The sequence below is a fragment of the Tursiops truncatus genome, chromosome 17 (genome assembly GCF_011762595.2).
Source record: "Tursiops truncatus isolate mTurTru1 chromosome 17, mTurTru1.mat.Y, whole genome shotgun sequence".
NCBI lineage: Eukaryota > Metazoa > Chordata > Mammalia > Artiodactyla > Delphinidae > Tursiops > Tursiops truncatus.
In genome coordinates this window covers 51,199,282-51,224,383 of record NC_047050.1, presented here as the reverse complement: position 1 = coordinate 51,224,383, position 25,102 = coordinate 51,199,282, and the positions used below count along the sequence as shown (strand labels likewise).

Below are 25,102 nucleotides of genomic sequence, written 5' to 3'. Positions count from 1 at the left end.
ATTCTAGGGCCCTTGAGAATTATGCTAGATCTCCTCTGGCTGTAAATGAAGCAACAAAGCCTGGATGACAGCACGTCTGTTTACAGCTTGGTTTACTGAATATTTTAAGCCCACTGTTGAGACCTACTGCTCATTGACATTGTACCTGGTCACTTAAGAGGTCCAGTTGAGATGCATGATGAGGTTTATGTTGTTTTCATGCCTGTTAACATAACATCCATTCTGTAGCCTGTGGATCAAGAAGTTGTTTCAACTTTCAAGTCTTATTTAAGAAATACACTTTTTAAGGCTGTAACTGCCATAGATAGTGATTCCTCTGATGGATCTGGGCAAAGTAAATTGAAAACCTTCTAGAAAGAATGCATCATTCTAGATGCCATTAAAAACATCATTATTTGTGGGAAGAGATCAAAATATGAACATTAACAGGAGTTTGGAAGAAGTTGATTCCAACCCTCATGGATAACTTTGAGGGGTTTAAGAATTCAGTGGAGGAAGTCACTGCAGATATGGTGGAAATAGCAAGAGAACTGGAGCCTGAAGATGTAACTGAATTACTGCAATCTAATGATAAAACTTTAATGGGTGACAAGTCACGTACTCCTGGTGAAGATGCTGTCAAGACTGCTGAAATGGCAACAAAGGATGTAGAATATTACTTAGTTGATAAAGCAGTGGCAGGGTTTAAGAGGATTGATTCCAATTTTGAAAGAAGTTCTGTAGGTAAACTGCTGTCAAACAGCACTGCATGCTACAGAGAAATCAGTCGTCCATGAAAGGAAGAGTCAGTTTTTGGCCAACCCAATATTTTTTAAAGTAGGTACATTTATTTTTTCAGACACAGTCTTACTGTGTGCCTAATAGACTGTAGTATAGTGTAGACATAACTTTTATATTCACTGGGAAACCAAAAAACTCGCTTTATTTTGATATTCACTATGTTGCAGTGGTCTGAAACCGAACCTGCAGTGTCTTCAAGGTAGGCTTATACGTGTTTGCACTTTAATAGTTTTCTCAGCCTGTGTTATGGGCTGAATTGTATACCAGCCAAATTCATATGTTGGAATCCTAGCCCCTAGTCCTATCCTAACCTTGAGAATGTGACTATATTTGGAGATAAGACCTTTAAAAGATAATTAAGTTAAAATGAGGCCATTATGGTGGGTCCTAATCCAGTACGGGTTGGTGTCTTTGTTAGTAGAGAAGATAAGGTCACAGATACACATAGGAAGGACCATGTGAAGATAAAGGGAGAGGAGCGCCATCTATAAGCCAAGGAGAAAAGCTTCAGAAGAAACCAACCATGCTAACACCTTGATCTCAGACTTCTAGCCTCCACAACTGTGAGAAAATAAATTTCTGTTGTTTAAGCCATCCAGTCTATAACTAAGTATAGTTATGGCAATGCTAGCAAACGAATATAGCCTACCTCCTGGAACTTGTAGAAATTGCAAGCGTGGGGGGTGGGGGTGGGAATCTAAGGACCACTTTTCATTTTGTGCTATGTCCATTTCAGTCCAAGCTGTTGTTATTCCTGCTGATTTAATTTTCTTAAAATTTTGTGGAGATTCAGTTAATCTTACTAGGATTTACTCCATTATACAAAAGCCACACCCACAATATCTTGTAGATAAGGCCTTTCTCTACCTTGAGTTTCTGTTGAGATTCAGCTGATGAACAATGTCCTTAAGCTATTTAGAAGCCCGTTGTTGGATTAGTGAGGCATACTCTTTAAGTCTTTAGGGAGCCTTTTGTCTGACTGAGTGGTGCTTTCTTTGCACTTTGAGTTCTTTGAGTAAAGAGTTTTACAGTTATACCCTTGCTTTCATCTTTAGATTATGCTTTCCTGAGAGTACCCTGGATGTGATCTTTGCAGAGAAGCCATTTCTTAATTTTAAATTTAATAGGTAGAACAGTATGTGTGTGTGATGACAGAGTCCACAATACATGTGACTTCCTGTAGTCAGCGTTGAATTCTGAGGTTAAACAATGACCAGTAGAAAAAAGACCTACTGGCAAGTAATATTTGTTTCATTTTTGTTGTTTGTGTAGGATAGGATTGTCCATGTTACATCTCTGAAGGCAGTGAGTATCTGATGGGCAGCAGAAAGATTTGGTATACATTTAACACATGGAAACATCAGTCTTAAACCTTTAACCTTAAATCGTAAACTCTAGAATAGGTGAAATTTCAAATTACTCTGCAAAATAGAGTATGTAACCCAGCCTCTGTCTAGCTAATTTTTCTTAAAGGTGTATCTTAATGTATAACTTATTAATATAAACTGTTCATGTAACACTAGCATTGACACAGCTGCATTTAATCCTTATAATTCAGTCTTGGAAGTTTCCATTTTATTTCCCACTTTACAGAGTGAGTTGGCAATTGATTTTTTTTTTTTTTTTTTTTTTTTCGGTACGCGGGCCTCTCACTGTTGTGGCCTCTCCCGTTGCAGAGCACAGGCTCCGGACGCACAGGCTCAGCGGCCATGGCCCACGGGCCCAGCCGCTCCGCGGCATGTGGGATCTTCCCGGACCGGGGCACGAACCCGTGTCCCCTGCATTGGCAGGCGGACTCTCAACCACCTTGCCACCAGGGAAGCCCCGGCAATTGATTTTTATAAACCAATTTTATATTTTGTAGCCACAGTGACCCATTTTAAAATTTTGACTTTGTGTTTTCAAAAAAATTCAAATTTACAGAAAAGTTACAAAAATAACAAACTACTATGTACCTATATTAGTTTTCTGGGACTTGCCGTAACAAAGTACCACAGACTGGATGGCTACACAACAGAAATTTATTTTCTCACAGCTCTGAGGCTAGAAGTCTGAGCAGGGTTGGCTTCTGGAGCCTCTCTCCTTGGCTTGTTAGATAGCTGTCTTCTGCATTTGTCTTCACATAGCCTTCCATCTGTGTATCTGCGTCCTAATCTCCTCTTCGGACACCAATCCTATTGGAATAGGACCTACCCCAATGACCTCATTTTAAATACCTTTTTGAAGGTCTTCTTTCCAAGTATAGTCACATTCTGAGGTGCTGAGGATTGGAACTTCAACATATGAATTTGGGAGGGGATACACCTCAGCCCATAACAGTATTCTTCACTTAGATCTTAGTAACTATAATACTAACATTTGCCAAATTTTTCTGTTTCTCCATTTCTTTTTGTTTAAACATTTAGGAGTAAGTTGAAGATGCCATGCTCTTTTACCCCCAGTACCTCACAAAAATGAAGATATTTTCTTGTAGAACCACAATATAATTCAGGAAATTTAACGTTAGTATATATCAATACTTTCATCTCATATATAGAGTCCATATTCAAATTTTACCAGTTGCTCAAATAATGTACTTCACAGCAATTTCTTTTCCTGATTCAGGGTCCAATCCCATGTCTCATATTGCATTGAGTTGTGGTGTCTGTAGTCTCCTTTAATTTGGAATATTCAATTATGCAGCCTTACGACATTGACTTTATTTTCTACCTTTTATAGACTATGTCCAGTATTTCCTCAAGATCAGATTCTGATTTTACATTTTTGCCAGGAATAATATTACATAAATGATGTTTCCTTTCCAGTGTATCACATTAGGAGGTACTTGGTTGACATCTACTGTTTTCATACTATTGTGGTGTTAAATTGGATTACGTGGTGTCCACCAGATTTCCCTATTTTAAAGTTATCATCTTCCCCTTTGAATTAGTAAGTACTTTGTGTGAAGTTCAAAGTAATCGTCGTAAAGGGCTTAGATTTTGTCATTCCCGTTTCTTTCCTCCCTTTACTGGCTTTCTGTCACATTTAGAATAATGTCTAGGATCCTCACTGTGGTCTACAAGCAGCCTTATGACTCACTGTATTTTGTATATTTTAAATTGAGAGGTCAGGATACACATATAACATGAACATATCTGAAGCAAAGATTTCACAAAACAGTACTATCCTTATTGTACAAGACATATTTTAGTACTCTACTCCATACTATTGTTAGTGAAGTAAAATAGAAAATTCTTTTCTTGATCTACTAAATTGATTTTGCTACCAATGTTGAAACCCATAGTTAAAAATCACTGCCCTCAAGTACTTATTGCCTCTCATTTTTTACCATGTTTTCCCCAGCTTACTTTTCTTAAACCACACTGGCCTTCATGCTATTCCTTGTACTAAACATGCTTCTCCCTGAGGATGTTTGCATTTGTTATTGTCTGAACCTGAAATGTTCTTCCTTTTCTCATTTGTTCCCATACTTTATTCACACCTCTGTTCACATGTTAGCTTCCATCCTTACTAACCTATAGGAACCACAACCCCATTATCTACTCACCTGTTTGCTCTTTTTTTTTTCTCACGGCACCTTCTATTTTCTGGTATGTGTTTCTGTTATCTGTTACATTTATATGTATATATATATATATCCTCCATTAGAATAGTCAGTGAAATTTGATATTAATTATGATACACACAGATAAAGAGCCAACTTGATAATTTTCAAAATGAAAAAAAAAATCAGCGTTTTTTTCCTCATATTTCTAAGTAATATTTTCCTTCTATGGCTTTTATTTAAAAATGTAAGTGCATTTCCCCCCATTTCATTTTACACCACTTAGCTAAGATCTGACATCTTCCTATGCTACAGTCTCTAGTGAGTATTAGGACGTCTTTAATTATATGGTTAACTTTATGAATGGATATTCAAACAAAAATGTAACTCAGGATTTTATAAGACTTTTCTGTAGTTTTCAGACATCAATTTTAGACATATCACACATGTACAACCTAATCAACACAACTTAACTGACCAAACAGAATATATACATATTATCAGCTTCTTAACCTAAATCTCTTAACCTCTTGAGTTTGAGTTTCTTCTTCCATAAAATGGGAATTCTCAGGTAGTGAAGATTCAATAGGATTAAGTAAGGTAGCTGTGAAAAAGTATATATTGATCTCTGTCCAGTTCCTGATACAGAGGTCCTAAAAACTTTGTAATTTCCTAAGTGATAAGAGCACTAAGACCAGGAGCATATTTTGGTGCTTGGTCTTTGATCCCAGTTCCTGACACAGCTCTTAAGTCCCTTGGGATTTCCTGGGTGATAGGCGTGTCCTTTATGCTAATGAGGCGGTACTCTTGGTAAGCTCCTGGATAGCTTCATGATGGGGGCTGGTCACCAGAAAGACCAAGTCATGATTACAAGATTGGAACTTTCAGCAGCAGCCCTCCTCTAACGTCCAGGAAGGGGAGAGGGACTGGAGACTGAGTTAATGATCATGCCTATGTGATGAAATGTCCATAAAAATCCCAAAAGGACAGAGTTTGTAGAACTTCTGGGTTGCTGAACACATGGAGGTACTAGGAGGGTGGCGTGCCTTGCAAGGGAATGGAAGCTCTGTTCCCCTTCCTCAGAAGCTTGCCCTATGCATCTCTTCCATCTGAATGTTCATAGTTATCCTTTATCATATGCTTTTATGGTAAACTTGTAAATATAAGCATTTCCCTGAATTCTGTGAGCCATTTTAGCAAATTATTGAACCCAAGGAGAGTCGTTGAAATTCTTGATATATAGCAGTCAGTTGGAAGTACAGGTGACAACTTGGGATTTGTGATTGGCATCTGAAGTGGGGTGGTAGGGAGAGCAGGGGAGTGGTACTCAGTCTTGTGGGACTGAGCCCTTAACCTGTGTAATCTGATGCTATCTCCAGGTAGATCGTGTCAGAACTGAATTAATTGTAGGACACCCACCTGGTGTCAGAATTGCTGGATGTGTGGAAAACCTACACATCTGGGGTCAGAAATGTTTTGAGTGTGGTGGTATTGTGAGTAAAGGAGAAACACCAGGGAGTGTTTTTCCTTATACAGTAGTAGATGCAGATCAACTCAATACTTCATGCAGAGTAAGAACAGAGTAAATTTTAGTAATTTATTCTACGTACAGAATATGAATTTGGAGTTAAAGTTTCAACTTTTCAATCTGACCTCCAACAGACATGTTATTTATGAATAGATAAAACCTTTTTCTTAATACTACTTTTCAGTTCAGTTTGGTAATAGCAGTGATTAAAGGTTGTTTAAATGTCTTCACTTTGACATATAATCTTCAGAAGTCTTTAATTGCTAAGTGTTCTACAAAGAGAAGAAAAAGACAATCGACTACTTGAAATTCATGTTCCAAAGTTTTCTCTAGAGAATATTTTACTCTAATTGTGATCTTCACTGGTACTTCAAAGATAAACATGAGAATAGAAGAAATGTGGGGTTATATTTTATTTATCAAAGGGTTTATGAATTTAGGAGGTTTTTTTTAAGGCAATAGGTTTTTTTTTTGTAATATATACATAATCGTTTATTTTTTTAACATCTTTATTGGGGTATAATTGCTTTACAATGGTGTGTTAGTTTCTGCTTTGTAACAAAGTGAATAGGTTATACATATACATATGTTCCCATATCTCTTCCCTCTTGTGTCTCCCTCCCTCCCACCCTCCCTATCCAGGCGGTCACAAAGCACCGAGCTGGTCTCCCTGTGCTATGCGGCTGCTTCCCACTAGCTATCTACCTTACGTTTGGTAGTGTATATATGTCCAGGCCTCTCTCTCGCTTTGTCACAGCTCACCCTTCCCCCTCCCCATATCCTCAAGTCCGTTCTCCAGTAGGTCTGTGTCTTTATTCCTGTCTTACCCCTAGGTTCTTCATGACATTTTTTTCCCCTAAATTCCATATATATGTGTTACCATACGGTATTTGTTTTTCTCTTTCTGACTGACTTCACTCTGTATGACAGACTCTAGGTCCATCCACCTCATTACAAATAGCTCAATTTTGTTTCTTTTTATGGCTGAGTAATATTCCATTGTATATATGTGCCACATCTTCTTTATCCATTCATCCGATGATGGGCACTTAGGTTGTCTCCATCTCCGGGCTATCGTAAATAGAGCTGCAGTGAATATTTTGGTACATGACTCTTTTTGAATTATGGTTTTCTCAGGATATATGCCCAGTAGTGGGATTGCTGGGTCATATAGTAGTTCTATTTTTAGTTTTTTTAAGGAACCTCCATACTGTTCTCCATAGTGGCTGTACCAATTCACATTCCCACCAGCAGTGCAGGAGTGTTCCCTTTTCTCCACACCCTCTCCAGCATTTATTGTTTCTAGATTTTTTGATGATGGCCGTTTTGACTGGTGGGAGATGATATCTCATTGTAGTTTCGATTTGCATTTCTCCAATGATTAATGATGTTGAGCATTCTTTCATGTGTTTGTTGGCAGTCTGTATATCTTCTTTGGAAAAAATGTCTATTTAGGTCTTCTGCCCATTTTTGGATTGGGTTGTTTGTTTTTTTGTTATTGAGCTGCATGAGCTGCTTGTAAATTTTGGAAATTAATCCTTTGTCAGTTTAATCCTTTGTCAGTTGCTTCATTTGCAAATATTTTCTCCCATTCTGAGGGTTGTCTTTTGGTCTTGTTTATGGTTTTCTTTGCTGTGCAAAAGCTTTGAAGTTTCATTAGGTCCCATTTGTTTATTTTTGTTTTTATTTCCATTTCTCTAGGAGGTGGGTCAAAAAGGATCTTGCTGTGATTTATGTCATAGAGTGTTCTGCCTATGTTTTCCTCTAAGCGTTTGATAATTTCTGGCCTTACATTTAGGTCTTTAATCCATTTTGAGCTTATTTTTGTGTATGGTGTTAGGGAATGAGCTAATTTCATACTTTTACATGTAGCTGTCCAGTTTTCCCAGCACCACTTATTGAAGAGGCTGTCCTTTCTCCACTGTACATTCCTGCCTCCTTTATCAAAGATAAGATGACCATATGTGCGTGGGTTTATCTCTGGGCTTTCTATCCTATTCCATTGATCTATCTTTCTGTTTTTGTGCCAGTACCATACTGTCTTGATTACTGTAGCTTTGTAGTATAGTCTGAAGTCAGGGAGCCTGATTCCTGCAGCTCCGTTTTTCGTTCTCAAGATTGCTTTGGCTATTCGGGGCCTTTTGTGTTTCCATACAAATTGTGAAATTTTTTGTTTTAGTTCTGTGAAAAATGCCAGTGGTAGTTTGATAGGGATTGCATTGAATCTGTAGATTGCTTTGGGTTGTAGAGTCATTTTCACAATGTTGATTCTTCCAATCCAAGAACACGGTATATCTATCCATCTGTTTGTATCATCTTTAATTTCTTTCATCAGTGTCTTATAATTTTCTGTATACAGGTCTTTTGTCTCCTTAGGTAGGTTTATTCCTAGATATTTTATTCTTTTTGTTGCAATGGTCAATGTGGTAAATGGGAGTGTTTTCTTGATTTCACTTTCAGATTTTTCATCATTAGTGTATAGGAATGCAAGAGATTTCTGTGCATTAATTTTGTATCCTGCAACTTTACGAAATTCATTGATTAACTCTACTAGTTTTCTGGTAGCATCTATGTATAGTATCATGTCATCTGCAAACAGTGACAGCTTTACTACTTCTTTTCCGATTTGGATTCCTTTTATTTCCTTTTCTTCTCTGATTGCTGTGGCTAAAACTTCCAAAACTATATTGAATAAGAGTGGTGAGAGTGGGCAGCCTTGTCTTGTTCCTGATCTTAGTGGAAATGCTTTGTTTTTCACCATTGAGGATGATGTTGGCTGTGGGTTTGTCATATATGGCCTTTATTATGTTGCGGAAAGTTCCCCCTATGCCTACTTTCTGCAGGGTTTTTATCATAAATGGGTGTTGCATTTTGTCAAAAGTTTTCTCTGCATCTATTGAGATGATCGTATGGTTTTTCTCCTTCAATTTGTTAATATGGTTTATCATGTTGATTGATTTGCATATATTGAAGAATCCTTGAATTCCGGGAATAAACCCCACTTGATCATGGTGTATGATCCTTTTAATGTGCTGTTGAATTCTGTTTGCTAGTATTTTGTTGAGGATTTTTGCATCTATGTTCATCAGTGGTATTGGCCTGTAGTTTTCTTTCTCTGTGACATCCTTGTCTGGTTTTGGTATCAAGGTGATGGTGGCCTTGTAGAAGGAATTTGGGAGTGTTCCTCCCTCTGCTATATTTTGGAAGAGTTTGAGGAGGATAGGTGTTAGCTCTTCTCTCAGTGTTTGATAGAATTCGCCTGTGAAGCCATCTGGCCCTGGGCTTTTGAGTGTTGGAAGATTTTTAATCACAGTTTCAATTACAGTGCTTGTAATTGGTCTGTTCATATTTTCTATTTCGTCCTGATTCAGTCTTGGCAGGTTGTGCATTTCTAAGAATTTGTCCATTCCTTCCAGGTTGTCCATTTTATTGGCATAGAGTTGCTTGTAGTAATCTCTCATGATCTTTTGTATTTCTGCAGTGTCAGTTGTTACTTCTCCTTTTGCTATCGGTTCCTTCATTTCTTTTTCATTTATTTCAGATCTGATTTTTATGATTTCTTTCCTTCTGCTGACTTTGGGTTTTTTTTGTTCTTCTTTCTCTAATTGCTTTAGGTGCAAGGTTAGGTTGTTTATTCGAGATGTTTCCTTGTTTCTGAAGGTGGGCTTGTATTGCTATAAACTTCCCTCTTAGAACTGCTTTTGCTGCATCCCATAGGTTTTGGGTTGTCGTGTCTCCATTGTCATTTGTTTCTAGGTATTTTTTTATTTCCTCTTTGATTTCTTTAGTGATCACTTTGTCATTAAGTAGTGTATTGTTTAGCCTCCATGTGTTTGTATTTTTTACAGATCTTTTAGCCTCCATGTGTTTGTATTTTTTACAGATCTTTTAGCCTCCATGTGTTTGTATTTTTTACAGATCTTTTCCTGTAATTGATATCTATTCTCATGGTGTTGTTGTCGGAAAAGATACTTGATACAATTTCAATTTTCTTAAATTTACCAAGGCTTGATTTGTGACCCAAAATATGATCTCTCCTGGAGAATGTTCCATGAGCACTTGAGAAAAATGTGTATTCTGTTGATTTTGGATGGAGTGTCCTATAAAGTTCAATTAAGTCCATCTTGTTTAATGTATCATTTAAAGCTTGTGTTTCCTTATTTATTTTCATTTTGGATGATCTGTCCATTGGTGAAAGTGGTGTGTTAAAGTCCCCTACTATGAATGTGTTACTGTCGATTTCCCCTTTTATGGCTGTTAGTATTTGCCTTATGTATTGAGGTGCTCCTGTGTTGGGTGCATAAATATTTACAATTGTTATATCTTCTTGGATCGATCTCTTGATCATTATGTAGTGTCCTTCTTTGTCTCTTCTAATAGTCTTTATTTTAAAGTCTATTTTGTCTGATAGGAGAATTGCTACTGCAGCTTTCTTTTGGTTTCCATTTGCATGTAATATCTTTTTCCATCCCCTTACTTTCAGTCTGTATGTGTCTCTAGGTCTGAAGTGGGTCTCTTGTAGACAGCAAATATATGGGTCTTGTTTTTGTATCCATTCAGCCAATCTGTGTCTTTTGGTGGGAGCATTTAGTCCATTTACATTTAAGGTCATTATCGATACGTATGGCAATAGGTTATTTATTTGGCATTAACAAAGAATGAGTTTTCCAAATAAATTGTCTAGTATAAATTACTTCTTCTAAGTGCTAAAACTATATTTAGAGCTTTTTTTTAATGGAATCTTACTAAAATTTATTATTTGCCCCAAATCTAATGTAGAGCATTCTGAAGAGAAAGTAACATTTTATAGATTGTCAAATGTCATCAGAGTGAATATTAATTACAATGCTGTATATGTCTATAGTAAAACCATTAGAAGCATTTGAAGTTAAGTTGGGTTCTTTACTCCCACGCTAAGTAGTCTCAGTGTACTCCATTTAAAGATTTCTTCTCTGGTTCTGCATGGTTTGTTTTTGTTCTTTCCACTGCTAATAAGCTATTGGGTATTATGCTTACTTTTGACAGTGTGTGCCCTAAACAGTCATCCTTTTCCTTCTTTCTTATTTGCTGTCGCATTTTGCTTTTGGCTACCAAGTTGTGAACTCAGTCGGATTTTTGGCATCTGTTCTTTTTTTTTTGAAGCATAGTTGATTTCCAGTGTTGTGTTAATTTCTGCTGTACAACAAAGTGAATCAGTTATATATATATTTTTATATTATTTTCTATTGTGGTTTATCCCAGGATGTTGAATATTTTCCCTGTGCTATACAGTAGAACCTTCTTGTTTACCCATTCTATATGTAACAGTTTGCATCTACTAATCCCAAACTCCCAGTCCATCCCTCCCCCACCTGCCTTCCCTCTTGGCAACCACAAGTCTGTTCTATATGTCTGTGAGTCTGTTTCTCTTTTGTAAATAGGATCATTTGTGCCATTTTTTGATTCCACATATAAGTGATATGGTATTTGTCCGCTTATATGATAATTTCTAGATGCATCCATGTTGCTGCAAATGACATTATTTCGTTTTTTTATCTTTTTTTTGTGGTACGTGGGCCTCTCACTATTGTGGCCTCTCCTGTTGTGGAGCACAGGCTCCAGACGCGCAGGCTCAGCGGCCATGGCTCACTGGGCCAGCCGCTCTGCGGCATGTGGGATCCTCCCGGACCGGGGCAGGAACCCATGTCCCCTGCATCAGCAGGCGGACTCTCAACCACTGCGCCACCGGGGAAGCCCCTATTTCGTTCTTTTTTATAGCTGAGTAGTATTCCATTGTATATATATACCACATCTTCTTTATCCATTCATCTGTTGATGGACATTTAGGTTGTTTGCATGTCTTGGCTATTGTGAATATTGCTTCTGTGAACATAGGGGTGCATGTATCTTTTTGAATTACAGTTTTATCTGGATATATGCCCAGGAGTGGGATTGCTGGATCATATGGTAATTGTACTTTAGTTTCCTGAGGAACCTCCATACTGTTTTCCACAGTGGCTGCACCAACTTACATTCCCACCAACAGTGTAGGAGGGTTCCCTTTTCTCCACACCCTCTCCAGCATTTGTTATTTGTAGACTTTTTAATGATGGCCATTCTGAGAAGCATGTGGTGGTACCTCATTGTGGTTTTGATTTGCATTTCTCTAACTAATTAGCGATGTTGTGCATAATTTCATGTGTCTATTGGCCATCCGTATTTCTTCTTTGGAGAAATGTCTCTTTAGGTCTTCTGCCCGTTTTTCAATTGGATTGTTATCTTGTTGTCAAGTTGTATGAACTGCTTGTATATTTTGGAAATTAAGCGCTTGTCTGTTGCATTGTTTGCAAATATTTTCTCCCATTCTGTAGGTTGTCTTTTCGTTTTGTTTATGGTATCCTTTGTTGTGCAAAAACTTATGTTTGATTAGGTCCCATTTGTTTATTTTTGTTCTTATTTCTATTGCCTTGGGAGTCTGACCTAAGAAAACATTGGTATGATTTATGTCAGAGAATGTTTTGCCCATGATCTCTTCTAGGAGTTTTATGGTGCCTTGTCTTATATTTAAGTCTTTAAGAGTTTACTTTTGTGCATGGTGTAAGCGTTTGTTATAACTTCATTGATTTACATGCAACTGTTGAACTTTCCCAGCACCACTTGCTGAAAAGACTTCTTCCCATTTTATATTTTTGCCTCCTTTGTTGAAGATTAATTGGTCATAGGTATGTGGGTTTATTTCTGGGCTCTCTATTCTGTTCCATTGATCCATAGGTCTGTTTTATGTGCCAGTATCACACTGTTTTGATTACTGTAGCTTTGTAGTATTGTCTGAAGTCTGGGGGGTGGTTTATGCCTCCCGCTTTGTTTTTTTTCCTCAGGATTGCTTTGGCAATTCTGGATATTTTATGGTTCCATATAAATTTTAGGATTATTTGTTCTAGTTGTGTGAAAAATGTCATAGGTAATTTGGATTGCTTTGGGTAGTATGGCCATTTTAACAATACTAATTATTCCAATCCAAGAGCATGGGGTATCTTTCCATTTCTTTGAATAATCTGCAGTTTCCTTTGTTAATGTTTTATAGTTCTCAGCATATAAGTCTTTCACCTCCTTGGTGAGGTTTATTCCTAAGTATTTTATTTTGGGGTTGCTATTTTAAAAGGTTTTTTTTTCTTTTATTTTCCCTTTCTGATATTTCATTGTTGGTGTAAAGAAATGCAACCGATTTCTGTATGTTCATCTTGTATCCTGCTACCTTGCTGAATTCATTTATCAGTTCTATTAATTTTTTGTGTGGCGTCTTTAGGGTTTTCTATATATAGTATCATGTCATCTACATATGCTGACAATTTTCCCTCTTCCAATTTGGATACCTTTTATTTCTCTTGTCTGACTGCTGTGGCTAGAACTTCCAATACTATGTAGAATAGAAACGGTGAGAGTGGGCATCCTTGTCTTCCATATTTTTGTGGAATGCTTTCAGCTTTCACTGTTGAGTATTATTTTGACTGTGGGTTTGTTATAATTTTTATTATGTTGAGATATATTCCCTCTGTACCCACTTTGGTAAGAGTCTTTATCATGAATGGATGTTGAATGAATTTTGTCAAATGCTTTCCCTACATCTATTGAGATGATCATGTGGTTTTTGTCTTTTCTTTTGTCCATGTGGTATATCACATTGATTGACTTACATATGTTGAACATCCTTGTGAACTTGGGATGAATCCCACTTGGTCATGGTGTAAGATCTTTTTTATGTGTTGTTGGATTTGGTTTGCTAGTATTTTTTTGAGAATTTTTGCATCTATATTCATCAAAGAAATTGGCCTGTAATTTTCTTTTTTGGTGGTGTCTTTGCTTTTGCTATCAGAATGATAGTGGCTTTGGGAGTGTTCCCTCCTCTTCAGTCTTTTGGGAGAGTTTGAGAAGGATGGGTAAAAGTTCTTTGTATGTTTGGTAGAGTTCGCCTGTGAAGCCATCTGGTCCTAGACTTTTGTTTGTAGATAATTTTTTTTAATTACAGATTCTATTTCACTTCTAGTGATTGGTCTGTTCAAATTGTCTGTTTCTTCTTGATTCAGTTTTGGTGGGCTGTATGTTTCTAGAAAGTTGTCCATTTCTTCTAGGTTGTCGAATTTGTTGGCATATAATTGTTCATAGTATTCTTTTATGGTTTTTTTGTATTTCTGCGGCATCAGTTGAGATTTCTCCTTTTTCATTTCTTATTTTGTTTACCTTTCAAAGAAGCAGCTCTTGGTTTTATTGATTTTTTTTCTATTGTTTTTTAATCTCTTATTTCCTCTCTGATCTTTATTATTTCTTTCCTTCTACTGACTTTAGGTTTTGTTTGTTCTTTTTCTTTTAGGTGGTAGGTTCGGTTTGAGATTTTCCTAGTATTTTGAGAAAGGCCTGTATTGCTATGAACTGCTCTAAGAACTGCTTTTGCTGCATCCCATAGATTTTGTATGGTTGTGTTTTCATTGTCATTTGTCTCCAGATATTTTTTAATTTCCTCATTGACCCGTTGCTTTTTTAGTATGTTGTTTGGTCTCCATGTAATCTTTTTCTCATTTCTTTTTCCATGGTTGATTTCTAGTTTCATGCCATTGTCAAAGATGCTTGAAATAATTTTTATACCAGATTTTGTTTTGCACCCTATTTGGTCAATCTTAGAGAATGTTCCATGTCCACTTGAAAAGAATGTGTATTCTGTGTTTTTTGGATGTAATCCTGAAAATGTCAATTAACTCTAACTGTTCTGTTGTATCATTTAGGATATCTTTGCCTTCTTGATTTTCTGTCTAGAATATCTGTCCATTGATGCGAGTGGGGTGTTAAAGGCTCCTACTATCATTGTATTCCCATCAGTTTCTCCCTTTATGTCTGTTAGTTTTTGTTTTATATACTTGGGTGCTCCTATATTAGGTACATATATGTTGACGAGTGTAAAGAGTGTAAAATCCTTTTTTTTTTAACATCTTTATTGGCGTATAATTGCTTTACAATGGTGTGTTAGTTTCTGCTTTATAACAAAGTGAATCAGTTATACATATACACGTTCCCATTTCTCTTCCCTCCTGCATCTCCCTCCCTCCCACCCCTCCCTATCCCACCCCTCTAGGTGGTCACAAACCACCTTGCTGATCTCCCTGTGCTATGCGGCTGCTTCCTACTAGCTATCCACTTTACGCTTGGCAGTGTATATATGTCCAAGCCACTCTCTCACCTCGTCACAGCCTACCCCTCCCTCTCCACATAGTCCATGCTCTAGTAGGTCTCTGTCCTCTTCTTGTATTGATCCTTTTATCATTATATAGTGTCCTTCTTTGTTTTTATGGCCTTTGTTTTAAAGTCTGTTTTGTCTCATACGAGTATTGCAACCCCTGCTTTCCTGTCATTTCCGTTTGCGTGAAATATCTTTTTCCATCCCCTCACTTTCAATCTGTGTGTGTCCTTTGCCCTAAAGTGGATCTTATGTGTGCAGCACAATGTACGGCTCTTGTTTATTTATCCAGTCTGCCATACAGTGTCTTTTGATTGGAGCATTCAGTCCATTGACATTTCAGGTAATTATTGATAACTATATTTATTGCCATTTAAACTTTGTTTTCCAGTTGATTCTGTTTCTTCTTTGTTTCTTTTTGTTGTTCTTTTTGTGGTTTGATGATTTCCTTTTATTTTATGCTTGTGTCCTTTATTTGGTTTTTGTGAATCTATTGTTATTGATTTGTGATTACCGTGTTTTTTCCAGTATGTTAACACCTTCCAATAGCTGCTTGCTTTAGACTGATAGTCATATAGGCTCAAACACATTCTAAAAAAAAAAACAATCTACATTTTCTTACTCTCCCCCACATTTTATGATTCTGATGTCCTCTTTTACATCTTTATGTTTATCCTTTTGCTGTCCCTTGTGTTTATCATCACTTTCACAAATAGCTTTTTTTTTTCTTTTTGATCTGTATACTGGCTTATTTAAGTGATTTACTTTCCAATTGTGAGCTTCTCTTTCCTATATCTTCTTGCTTCCATTCTATTTAGAGAAGACCTTTCACTATTTCTTTTAGGATAGGTTTAGTATTGCTTTAGTCTTTTGGTTTTTGCTTGACTGAGAAATTCTTTATCTCCCCTATTCTAAATGATAATGTTGCTGGGTAGAGTATTCTAGGTTGCAGATTTTTCTATTTTAAGACTTTGAATTGAACATCTTGTTCTTGATTCTCACAGGTTGATTCTTACAGGTAATTGCCAGATAATGAATAACATCTTATTTCCCTGTTTTGTCTGCTTCAAATTAATGATGATATGTCTTTGTTGTTCTTCAAACATTTTCTTTGCCTTATATTGAGTTTTTTTGTTTCTATAGCATCATACAAAAAGTGCACTTAATTTGAAATGTACTTTTTAATTTTTGCACTTTATTTTCATTCAGTTAATTAACTTATTAGCAAAACTAGTTTGCTTCAGTTTGTAACCTTAATTCTGATTTTCTTTTTTGGACAAAATCCTTTCATCTGGACTTCCAAAGGTTGCAAAGAGCAGAGAAGACCTCTCATTACCTCAAGTCACAGATATTTAGTGTGAACATATGTGGAGACTATAAGAAATAGTGGAAACAATCTCTTTAGATCTCATAGAGAAATAGAAGGTCATTCTGTAAACAAATGCATTTGCAAGTTCGACCTAAAAGAGAAGGGAAACATTGTTTAGAAAATAGCACATAGTTCTGATGACAAGGTAATCTCCTTGTCTCCTGAGAATCAGTCAAGTGTCCCTTGCTGTCTACTGTAGTGCTGCGCCATTATCATCACATCACCATCTTCTTTACTTGCTTCTGCTGCTCATACCTCTGTGATTCACTTCCTACCTCATGATTTCTGCTTTCTGTAGTCTCTCTGGGTATGTCTTTTGCCTCTCTTTCTTATTGGCTGTATGTTTGTGTTTATTGTTCCTTTTTGGCATTTAAGAAGAGGATTTACTGTTTTTGGCCAGCCACCATCCCCTATGGGAAGCACCTGTTCAAGAAAACACTTCAGTCTAACCATTTCATAAATCAATGGATAAAAGATGTTTGCTTTTAAGTTAGTTATCTACTCTGGTAGAAGCCAGGGCGTGGGATCCTACAGTTTGCCTACTTGGGTATATGGAAGCTCTTGTGGATACTGAACTATCACCAGTCTGCTCATTATAAGTGGCTTGCTTTTTAGGCAAGTTTGTGAACAGTGAGCAGGGGACTTCCAGTTCAGTCTAGGGTCTGGAAAGCTGGAAAGAGTGTCACTCCCAGTGTAACAACAAGAGAAGCCTGGATAATCAGTAGAATCATTACTTAAAAAAAAATTTTCAGCGATCTGAGGTTACAGTGCAATCAACTAGCTTGAAATCCAAGGGAAAAACAGGTACCACCAAGGAGAGACTGGATAGGAGAGCTGGTTCATCTGAACATAGGAAGAAGAAAGGATTGCCATATAAGTGGGTAAGGAAAATCCAACAAACTGCTAAAAGCCTAGTGGGGGCTAACAAGAAAGTATAGAACCCATGGGATTTACAGATCCTCTTTATGGACCTTGACCAGGGCCTGATGCGGAAGACGGGGAGCAGGGGAGGAGCCGGACAGGGGGAAAGCCACCCTGGTGATGCAGCATTGGAGGAGGGAAGTATCTTCTGCCGTGAAAGAAGAATGAAGTCCTGCCTGGTTTATTTTCCTTAAGTAGCAAAAGCCTTAAACTGCTGAGGGAACAGCATTAGATCTTATCCTAAGGGCTCAGAAGAAGACCCACGGCAGCCGGGGGAAAATAAAAATAACTTTAAAACACCACTGCTATGCCTGGGGCAGGGGCAGGAAATCAAGGGTAGATTATCAGAATTCTCCTACCACTGGAGATGAGGCAGTATCACTAAAAAGGCCCAAACCCAAGGACACAAGGCCCACTACTGAAGCTGAACCAAGAGAACCCTCTGCCTATATCCTTCCATCCACCATCATCAAGGCTGAGAAGCACCAAGTAACAGGCAATAATAATCTACCACTAGGGAAGGAGTAAGAGCATAGAGAGACTCTGAAATGCGGATGTATGGTGAAGGCCTAAAGTTAGGGGTGGAACAGTGCAGTTGGGGAAAATCCTCCAGCATCTCAGTCCCCACCAGAGTGCAGTGGTGATGCACTGAAGGTAACCATAGCAACAACAGAATTCAAGCTCAGATCAGCCCTTTCTCAACCTCCCTCTGTCATGACCACCCACACGAATGGCCTAGCAGAAGAAATGTGTCCATCACCAGGCATAAATACTGCTTACCTCAGTCTCTACAGTTTTTTACATCCAGTATTCAGTCAAAGGTTACAAGACACACAAAAAGAAGTAAAACACACAAAAAGAAGTAAAAAATATCCTGCTGTCAAGAAACAAGGGGAAACAAACCAGACTCAGAGATGACCCCTATTTTGGAACTGCCAGACAAAGGATTTAAAATAACTGTGGTTAATATGTTAAAGCCTCTAGTAGAAAAGGTGAATAAATTAATACAGAATTTTAGCAGAGAGAAACTGTAAAAGAGTCGATTAAAAATGCTTGAAGTTTAAAAAAAAAAACCCACAGCAACAAGAATGCCTTCAACAAACTCATCAGTATACTCAATACATCTGAGGGGAAAAAAAAATCAGTAACCTTGAAGACTGATTTCAGTTCTGCTAATTTTTACTAACCTAAGAGGGTGGAAGTGGGGTGGGATTAAAAACAAACAAAAAAACAGAGCATCCAAGAGCTGTGGGGCAATATCAGATGGTCTACTATACATCTAGTTGGAATCCCAGAAGGGACATGGAACATTTGCCAAAATAGACCATATTCTGGGCCATAAAATAAATGTCAATAAATTTAAAAGAATAAGAATCATGAACAGAGTGTTCTCTGGCCATAACAGAATTAAATTAGAAATTAATAATAGAAAAATCTGGAAAATCCACAGGTATTTGGAAATTAAATACATTTCTGAATAACCTACGAGTCATAGTGGAACTCACAAAGGAAGTAGGAAATATTTTGAATCGAACGAAAATGAAACAGCACATATGGGATGCAGCTAAAGCAGTGCTTAGAAGGAAATTTATGGCATTACATGTTATATTACAATAGAAAAAGTGTCTCAATTTTATAATTTAAGCTTCCATCTTAAACCAGGAAAAGAAGAGCAAACCAAGTCTAAAGCAAGTAGGAGGAAGGAAACTTTCAAAGAGCAGAAATGAGTGAAACTGAAAATAATGAAACCAATGAAAAGATCAAAATTGGTAAGTCTCTAGGCAGAGTAACCAAGGAAAAAGAACACAAATTACCATATCAGAAATAAAAATGGACATGTCAGGACAAGTCCAAAAGACAGTAAAGTGTAATAATGGGATGTTATAAACAACTCTATTTTCATATATTTGACAATTTAAGTGAAGCTAATTCCTTGAAAGACAAGCATTACCACAGTTCACTGAAAAAGAAACAGATAACCTTAATAGTCTTATATCTGTTAAAGAGACTGAATTTATTGTTAGGAACCTTCTGACAAATCTCCAGACCTAGGATGCTTCACTGGTGTGCTCTACCAAATGAACAAACAATACCAATTCTATACTTCCAGAAAATAGAAGAGGAAGGAATACCTCCCACCTTGTTTTATAAGGCCAGCATTACCCTGATAGCAAAGACATGACAGAAAGGAAAACAGGAAGAAAATTAAAAACCACACCAGTATCCCTCATGAATATAGATCAAAAGTCCTCAGTAAAATATTAGTAAATGAAATCCAGCAGTAAGTAAAAAGGATAATACATCATGACCAAGTAGTGTTTACCCAGGGAATTCAAGGCTGATTCATCAACATTCAAGTATCAATCAACATAATTCAGTGTATCATCAGACTAAAGAAGAAAAATATTTGACCATTCTAGTAGATGCAGAAAAAGAACTGACAAAACTTCGTATCTGTTTATGATAAAAGTGCTTAGCAAACTAGGAGTTGAAGGTGACTGCCTCCTTGAAAAACCTAGTGTTAACATCGTATTTCATGGTAAAAATACTAGAATGCTTTCCCCTAAGATTGGTAACAGGCGGGCTTCCCTGGTGGCGCAGTGGTTGGGAGTCCGCCTGCCAATGGCAGGGGACATGGGTTCGTGCCCGGTCTGGGAGGATCCCACATGCCGCGGAGCGGCTGGGCCCGTGCGCCGTGGCCGCTGAGCCTGCGCATCCGGAGCCTGTGCAAAAAATAGGCAAGGGTGTTTGCCCTCATTACTCCTAGTCAGCATCATGCTGGAGCTCCTAGCTAGTGCAATGAGGCAAGAAAAAGTAGTAAAAGGTATAAAGAATTATCAAGAGGTTTCAGTAACTACCATGAGAAAGATGAAACCATTTTTAGGTGTTATCTTAAAAGCAGTGTTTATCTGCAGTTCCTTTGTCTACTCTTAGCTTGCAACCTTTGAATGGAATTATAAATTTTCCTAACATGGCTGCTGACCAACCTAATAAGTATCATACATCTTAAGTGGTGTAATCTTTTTTATTTATCTGTATGGAATACTTGATTTTAAAATGAAGAATAGGAAGGCTAGAATTTATTAAATGAATATCACACAGTCTCTTACTACATAAAGAAAAAATTATCTCATTTAAAGGGAGTGTTTTATCTCACAGTAAATTATATTTGCAGTTAGTTAGTTCCATCAGACTAGTGTATTATAATTTGTAAAACTTACAGATAATTAGTTTTGAGTATATTTAAAGCATCCCAATCTTATTTGAGGAATAGTGTGTCCACTTTCTGAGGGGCAGATCCACAAACTATTTGCTGAAACATGCATTAATGGAAAGTATAAAACTGAAAGTAATGAGAACACAGTTGAAACTACAGAAAAACTGAATTTGACAATAAAACTTACTGTAAAATGTAATATAAAAGGCCAGTCAGTTGGCAGTGATTTTGAAAATAAACCTCACTTAGCCAGTGTTTATCAGGAGCAAAGGGAGAGAAGAAATAGTCTGTGAACACTGTGTGCCAGCCTGTTCCCCTTCTGCAGAGAACAAGTACCGGCCCCACCCAAAAGCCCTATCCCTTGGCATTGCTGCAGCAACACAAATTAGGTTGCTCTGTCTCTGGATGCTCCTGTGACCAGTAGCCTGTGTGGGAGAGCCACTTCACAGCTTTCCCTATTGAACACAGGTCAGGTCTCCACCTTTAATTTCAACTCAACATTTTATTCTCCAGTCTGCTCTAAAACTCATGGAAGCAATTCATTGTTTATTAAGTGCTATGCATACTTTATGTTTTCTATATTTGATATGATTTTTGTTGGTTTTTAGGCATTTTTAACTCTGATAAACAGCATTTGTAATGAAGAATGTCACTGCAACCTCTTTCCATTAAAAAAAAGTATTCCTATGGATGGAATCCAGTTATGAGCCTCAACCTAATGAGTCTGTAGTAAAATAAGTTCCTTTAGCCATCAATATTGCAATAAAATTATTAACATAATGAACATTCTTGACATTTTATTGTAAATAGACAATACAAAGTCAATAATTTGTAAACAGATCTGCGTTTGAATCCTAGCATTTTGATTTTTCTGTGTAGCCTAGAATAAGTTACTCAAGCTCTCTCAAGTATATTCTTCCATCTATGAAGATAATAGCCTTGTGGGTTATTGATGTTAATATTTATAACGTGTCTGGCACATAGATTGTGCTCATAAATCATAGTAGCTATCGTTGTTCTTGGTAGTTATTATTACAAGTTAGCATTTGTAAACTTCATATTTGTATTCTGTGGTTTAAAAAATATTCTGCCTATAAAATTGGTGCTTTATAGCATGTTGTAAACGAGTTACGAACAGTTGACAAATACTATAGTGTAGTGGTTAAGAACATAGACTCCGGATTCAAATCTCAGCGGCACAACTTACTACCAGGCTGACCATGGGCAAGTTACTTAAATCCTTTGTGCGTCACTTTCCTCAGCTTTAAGACAGACCTAACAATAGCACATTTCTCCCAGGAGCATTATGAAGATTTATTAATCAGTTTTAGGTGTGTAAAAAGTTTAGAACAGTTGTTGACATGTAGTTCTGTGTGTCAGCTGTCATCCGTATTATTATTAATTTGTTGTTGAGTAAATGATTTTTTGTCACTTTTTATTTCAGGTGAATCTTGGAAGCAACCAGTACCTTTTCTCTGTCATAGTGGATCCTAAAGAAATGCCCTGCTTCTGTCTGCGCCATGATGTTGATGCCCTTCTCTGGCAACCACACTCTGGCAACCAAGACGATATGTGGGAGCATATCGCAACTTTCAATGCTTTAGGTATAAGCAAGCTCTTTGACAACTTTTTCCTTTATATTGAAAATTAGTCAATTCTTTTTAAGTTTTTGGGTTTGTTTAAATTTGAGCTGTCCTAAGTATGCTTGGATTGATTTGTGCTATAATTTGGTTGCTTGCACATAGTTGATGAATGTTAGTACTTTTGGAGCAGTAGGACTAATTTGTTTTTATGCTTGTGCAGAAGATCAGCACAGAATAGAAATCAAAGTGGTTATCTAACTGCATGAATCATTCTAATCAGTTATTTGCTTATTCCAACTAAGCTATACAATATCAGAATATGAACAAGGGGCTTGACAGTACCCTACATGGAACTTGTATTCAGGTTTCTTCAGAGTAGTCTTCGGTAATCATGGAATTGCTCTAAGGTAAAGCACATTATGAGACATCTTTCATGGAACTTATGTGAAAAACAGCCATTATAATGAAAAGACTTAGGGAAGATGATGATAAGCAGAAATGAAATTTATTCTGTAGGATAAAAGGGAAAATACTGGTTTTAAAACTAGAGCTTGAAACATTTTGAGCTACATAATTGTAGACTTACGCAATAATTGATTTAATGATAAAATAATACATTAGTATTGTGTGGGAGAAATTTTTTTATATGAATTGACCACAGCTATTGCTTTACTGAAAGGTTATTTTAAACTGCCAGCAGGAAGTAAAATTATGCATTGTGATTGCTGTATATGTACAACCCTAATTGTAGAGGAGATTTTTTTCAATTATCCCTTATAGTTAATAATATGAGCTGTTAAACTGGTAATTCAGACTCCAAATGGATTTTTGTGACCTGAAATAAAGTTTGATTGAATAATTTAGCCACATAATTTCTAGTTCTACTAAAATTCCTGATTTTTTATTCTATTTTTTTCAGTAAGAGGGAAAGCTTTATCTTAATTTTCAGATATTCCTTTTGTATCCCTAAATCCCCTAGTATAATGGAATTCTATTATGCTTGAGTTTAAGTTAAATCAACATTACATTAGATGTGTAGTCTTGAGATGTTATATACATTATTTCGTCAAGATTAGCCTGGAGAGCTAAATCTAGGCTCTCAAATAGGTGTCTGTGTCCTTTCTAATTTTTCCTCCTCAAGCCCTGGCTTAATATTAAAAAACCAGCATTGATCTGCCTGTGCTCAGTGGTTCCTTTGCTCATTCATTGTTTGATGAGGTCTCAATTTACATTAGTGTTATATTTCCTCTCTCACATGTTATAATGTTCAGTAATCATGTCCCAATCTGAAGATTCTAGTTTTTATTTCAGAACATAAATGCTCTTTTAGACTATAAAGATAATTTTTAAAAAGATTATTTCAAAGTTTAATTAGTTTTCAAGGGATATCCCAATGGAATTTTTTAAAATAGATACTTGAATTTTCTTTGAATTTGTAGTGGTCTCAAGGCTCTGCTTCTTCTGAGAGGTGAAGTACAAATCCTGTTACAGTGTTGGTATTTGTGTATAAAAATACCACTAACATTACAGAAATAATGGGAATGCACTGTGCATATTAGTACCTTTGGGGATGGGGTCTGCATTATAACACACTCCTAAAATAACTTTATAATACATCCTATAAACATTTTCCCATTTATTTGATAAGAAGATGCTGTAATGCCACATCTCTGATTGATGTACTCTATTATTTAAAGATATTTTGGCATGTTTTTAGTGTGTTAGATTTTTAATGTTTTAATTATTCATGGAAATTATATAGGAACTATATTGTGCTTTTTTTTGAAGGGATGAAACACTATTTTGTTCCTTAGGAATTAATGCTTTAATTTTGCACCATTTGGGAGAGATTGATTGTGGCTAGTCATTAATGGCTCAGAATTTAACCACTGTTGAGTATCTATGATATATATTTTTATTTAATCCTTTCAATTTATAATAAGATTTATGAACTATTAAATGTTAAGTCACTGTTTTTCCCCTTCTGTTTAATATATAGTTTTTCTCTTTTTTTTGTCTCATATTTCTTGGCAGGCTACGTCCAAGCATCAAAGAGAGACAAAAAATTTTTTGCCTGTGCTCCAAATTACTCTTACGCAGCCCTTTGCGAGTGCCTTCGACGAGTTTTCATCTATCGTCAGCCCACTCCCATGTCCACTGTACTTTACAATAGGAAGGAAGGCAGGCAAGTAGGGCAGGTTGCTAAGCAGCAAGTAGCAAGCCTAGAAACCAGTGATCCTATTTTAGGCTTTCAAGCAACAAATGAGAGATTATTTGTTCTCACTACCAAAAACCTCTTTTTAATAAAGGTAAATACAGAGAATTAATTACTCCAACATGTTGGCTTCTCTGTACTGGAAAAGTATTCAGTGGTAGCCGGAAGGCTGGGCAGTTGTGCTGTAATCTGTTAAGTTTTTATTGTGTTAAAATTATCTTGTATGAATTTATTTTTTAAAGGATATTGGAAATATATTCGAGATTATGAGTCTATAAAAGCTATGGAATGAAGCTGCAAATTTAGAGAAAATTAGCTTCTGTAAAAAATGTAAAGATAGTATTAGCAAGTATAATTAATTTTTTAAAAACAGGCTAGAATCTCATCTTTTATATGAAAGATGTACAATTCATGTTTAAATAAAAATATTTATCATGTATTCTTTGTTCACTGATACAGTTTCTACTTCTTTACCTATAGAATGTATAGGATAATGGTTAAAGTGTTGATTCTTGTAAATACTTTTTAAATGGACTGAATAGCTGGGGTAGAGGGAGAAATATAACAGGTACAGCAGGTCTAGTACTGTTAAAGTTTGCTGAGAGACCTTAAGTGTTTTTTCATATTAAATATAACTTTATTTAACTTTTATCCATTTGGTCTTCCACAGACATAAATAAAGAGAGATGATAAGGTTCTATACGAAGTGTAGCTCTTATCCATTGCCATATAACAAACCA

The 25,102-nt window shown here is 36.5% G+C and overlaps 1 protein-coding gene across 2 annotated transcripts in view; it reads left to right on the top strand.

Annotated features, from left to right (window-relative positions):
• Positions 1-24,801, top strand: part of NUDCD1 (NudC domain containing 1) — a 93,784-nt gene extending 68,983 nt beyond the window's left edge. For both annotated transcript variants that reach the window (XM_033842678.2, XM_033842677.2), the window contains 2 exons: positions 22,009-22,168; positions 24,182-24,801. In XM_033842678.2, the coding sequence (XP_033698569.1) occupies positions 22,009-22,168; positions 24,182-24,474 (453 nt within the window). In that variant the 3' untranslated portion in view covers positions 24,475-24,801. The remainder of the gene's footprint in view (positions 1-22,008; positions 22,169-24,181) is intronic.
• The last annotated feature ends 301 nt before the right edge of the window (positions 24,802-25,102 follow it).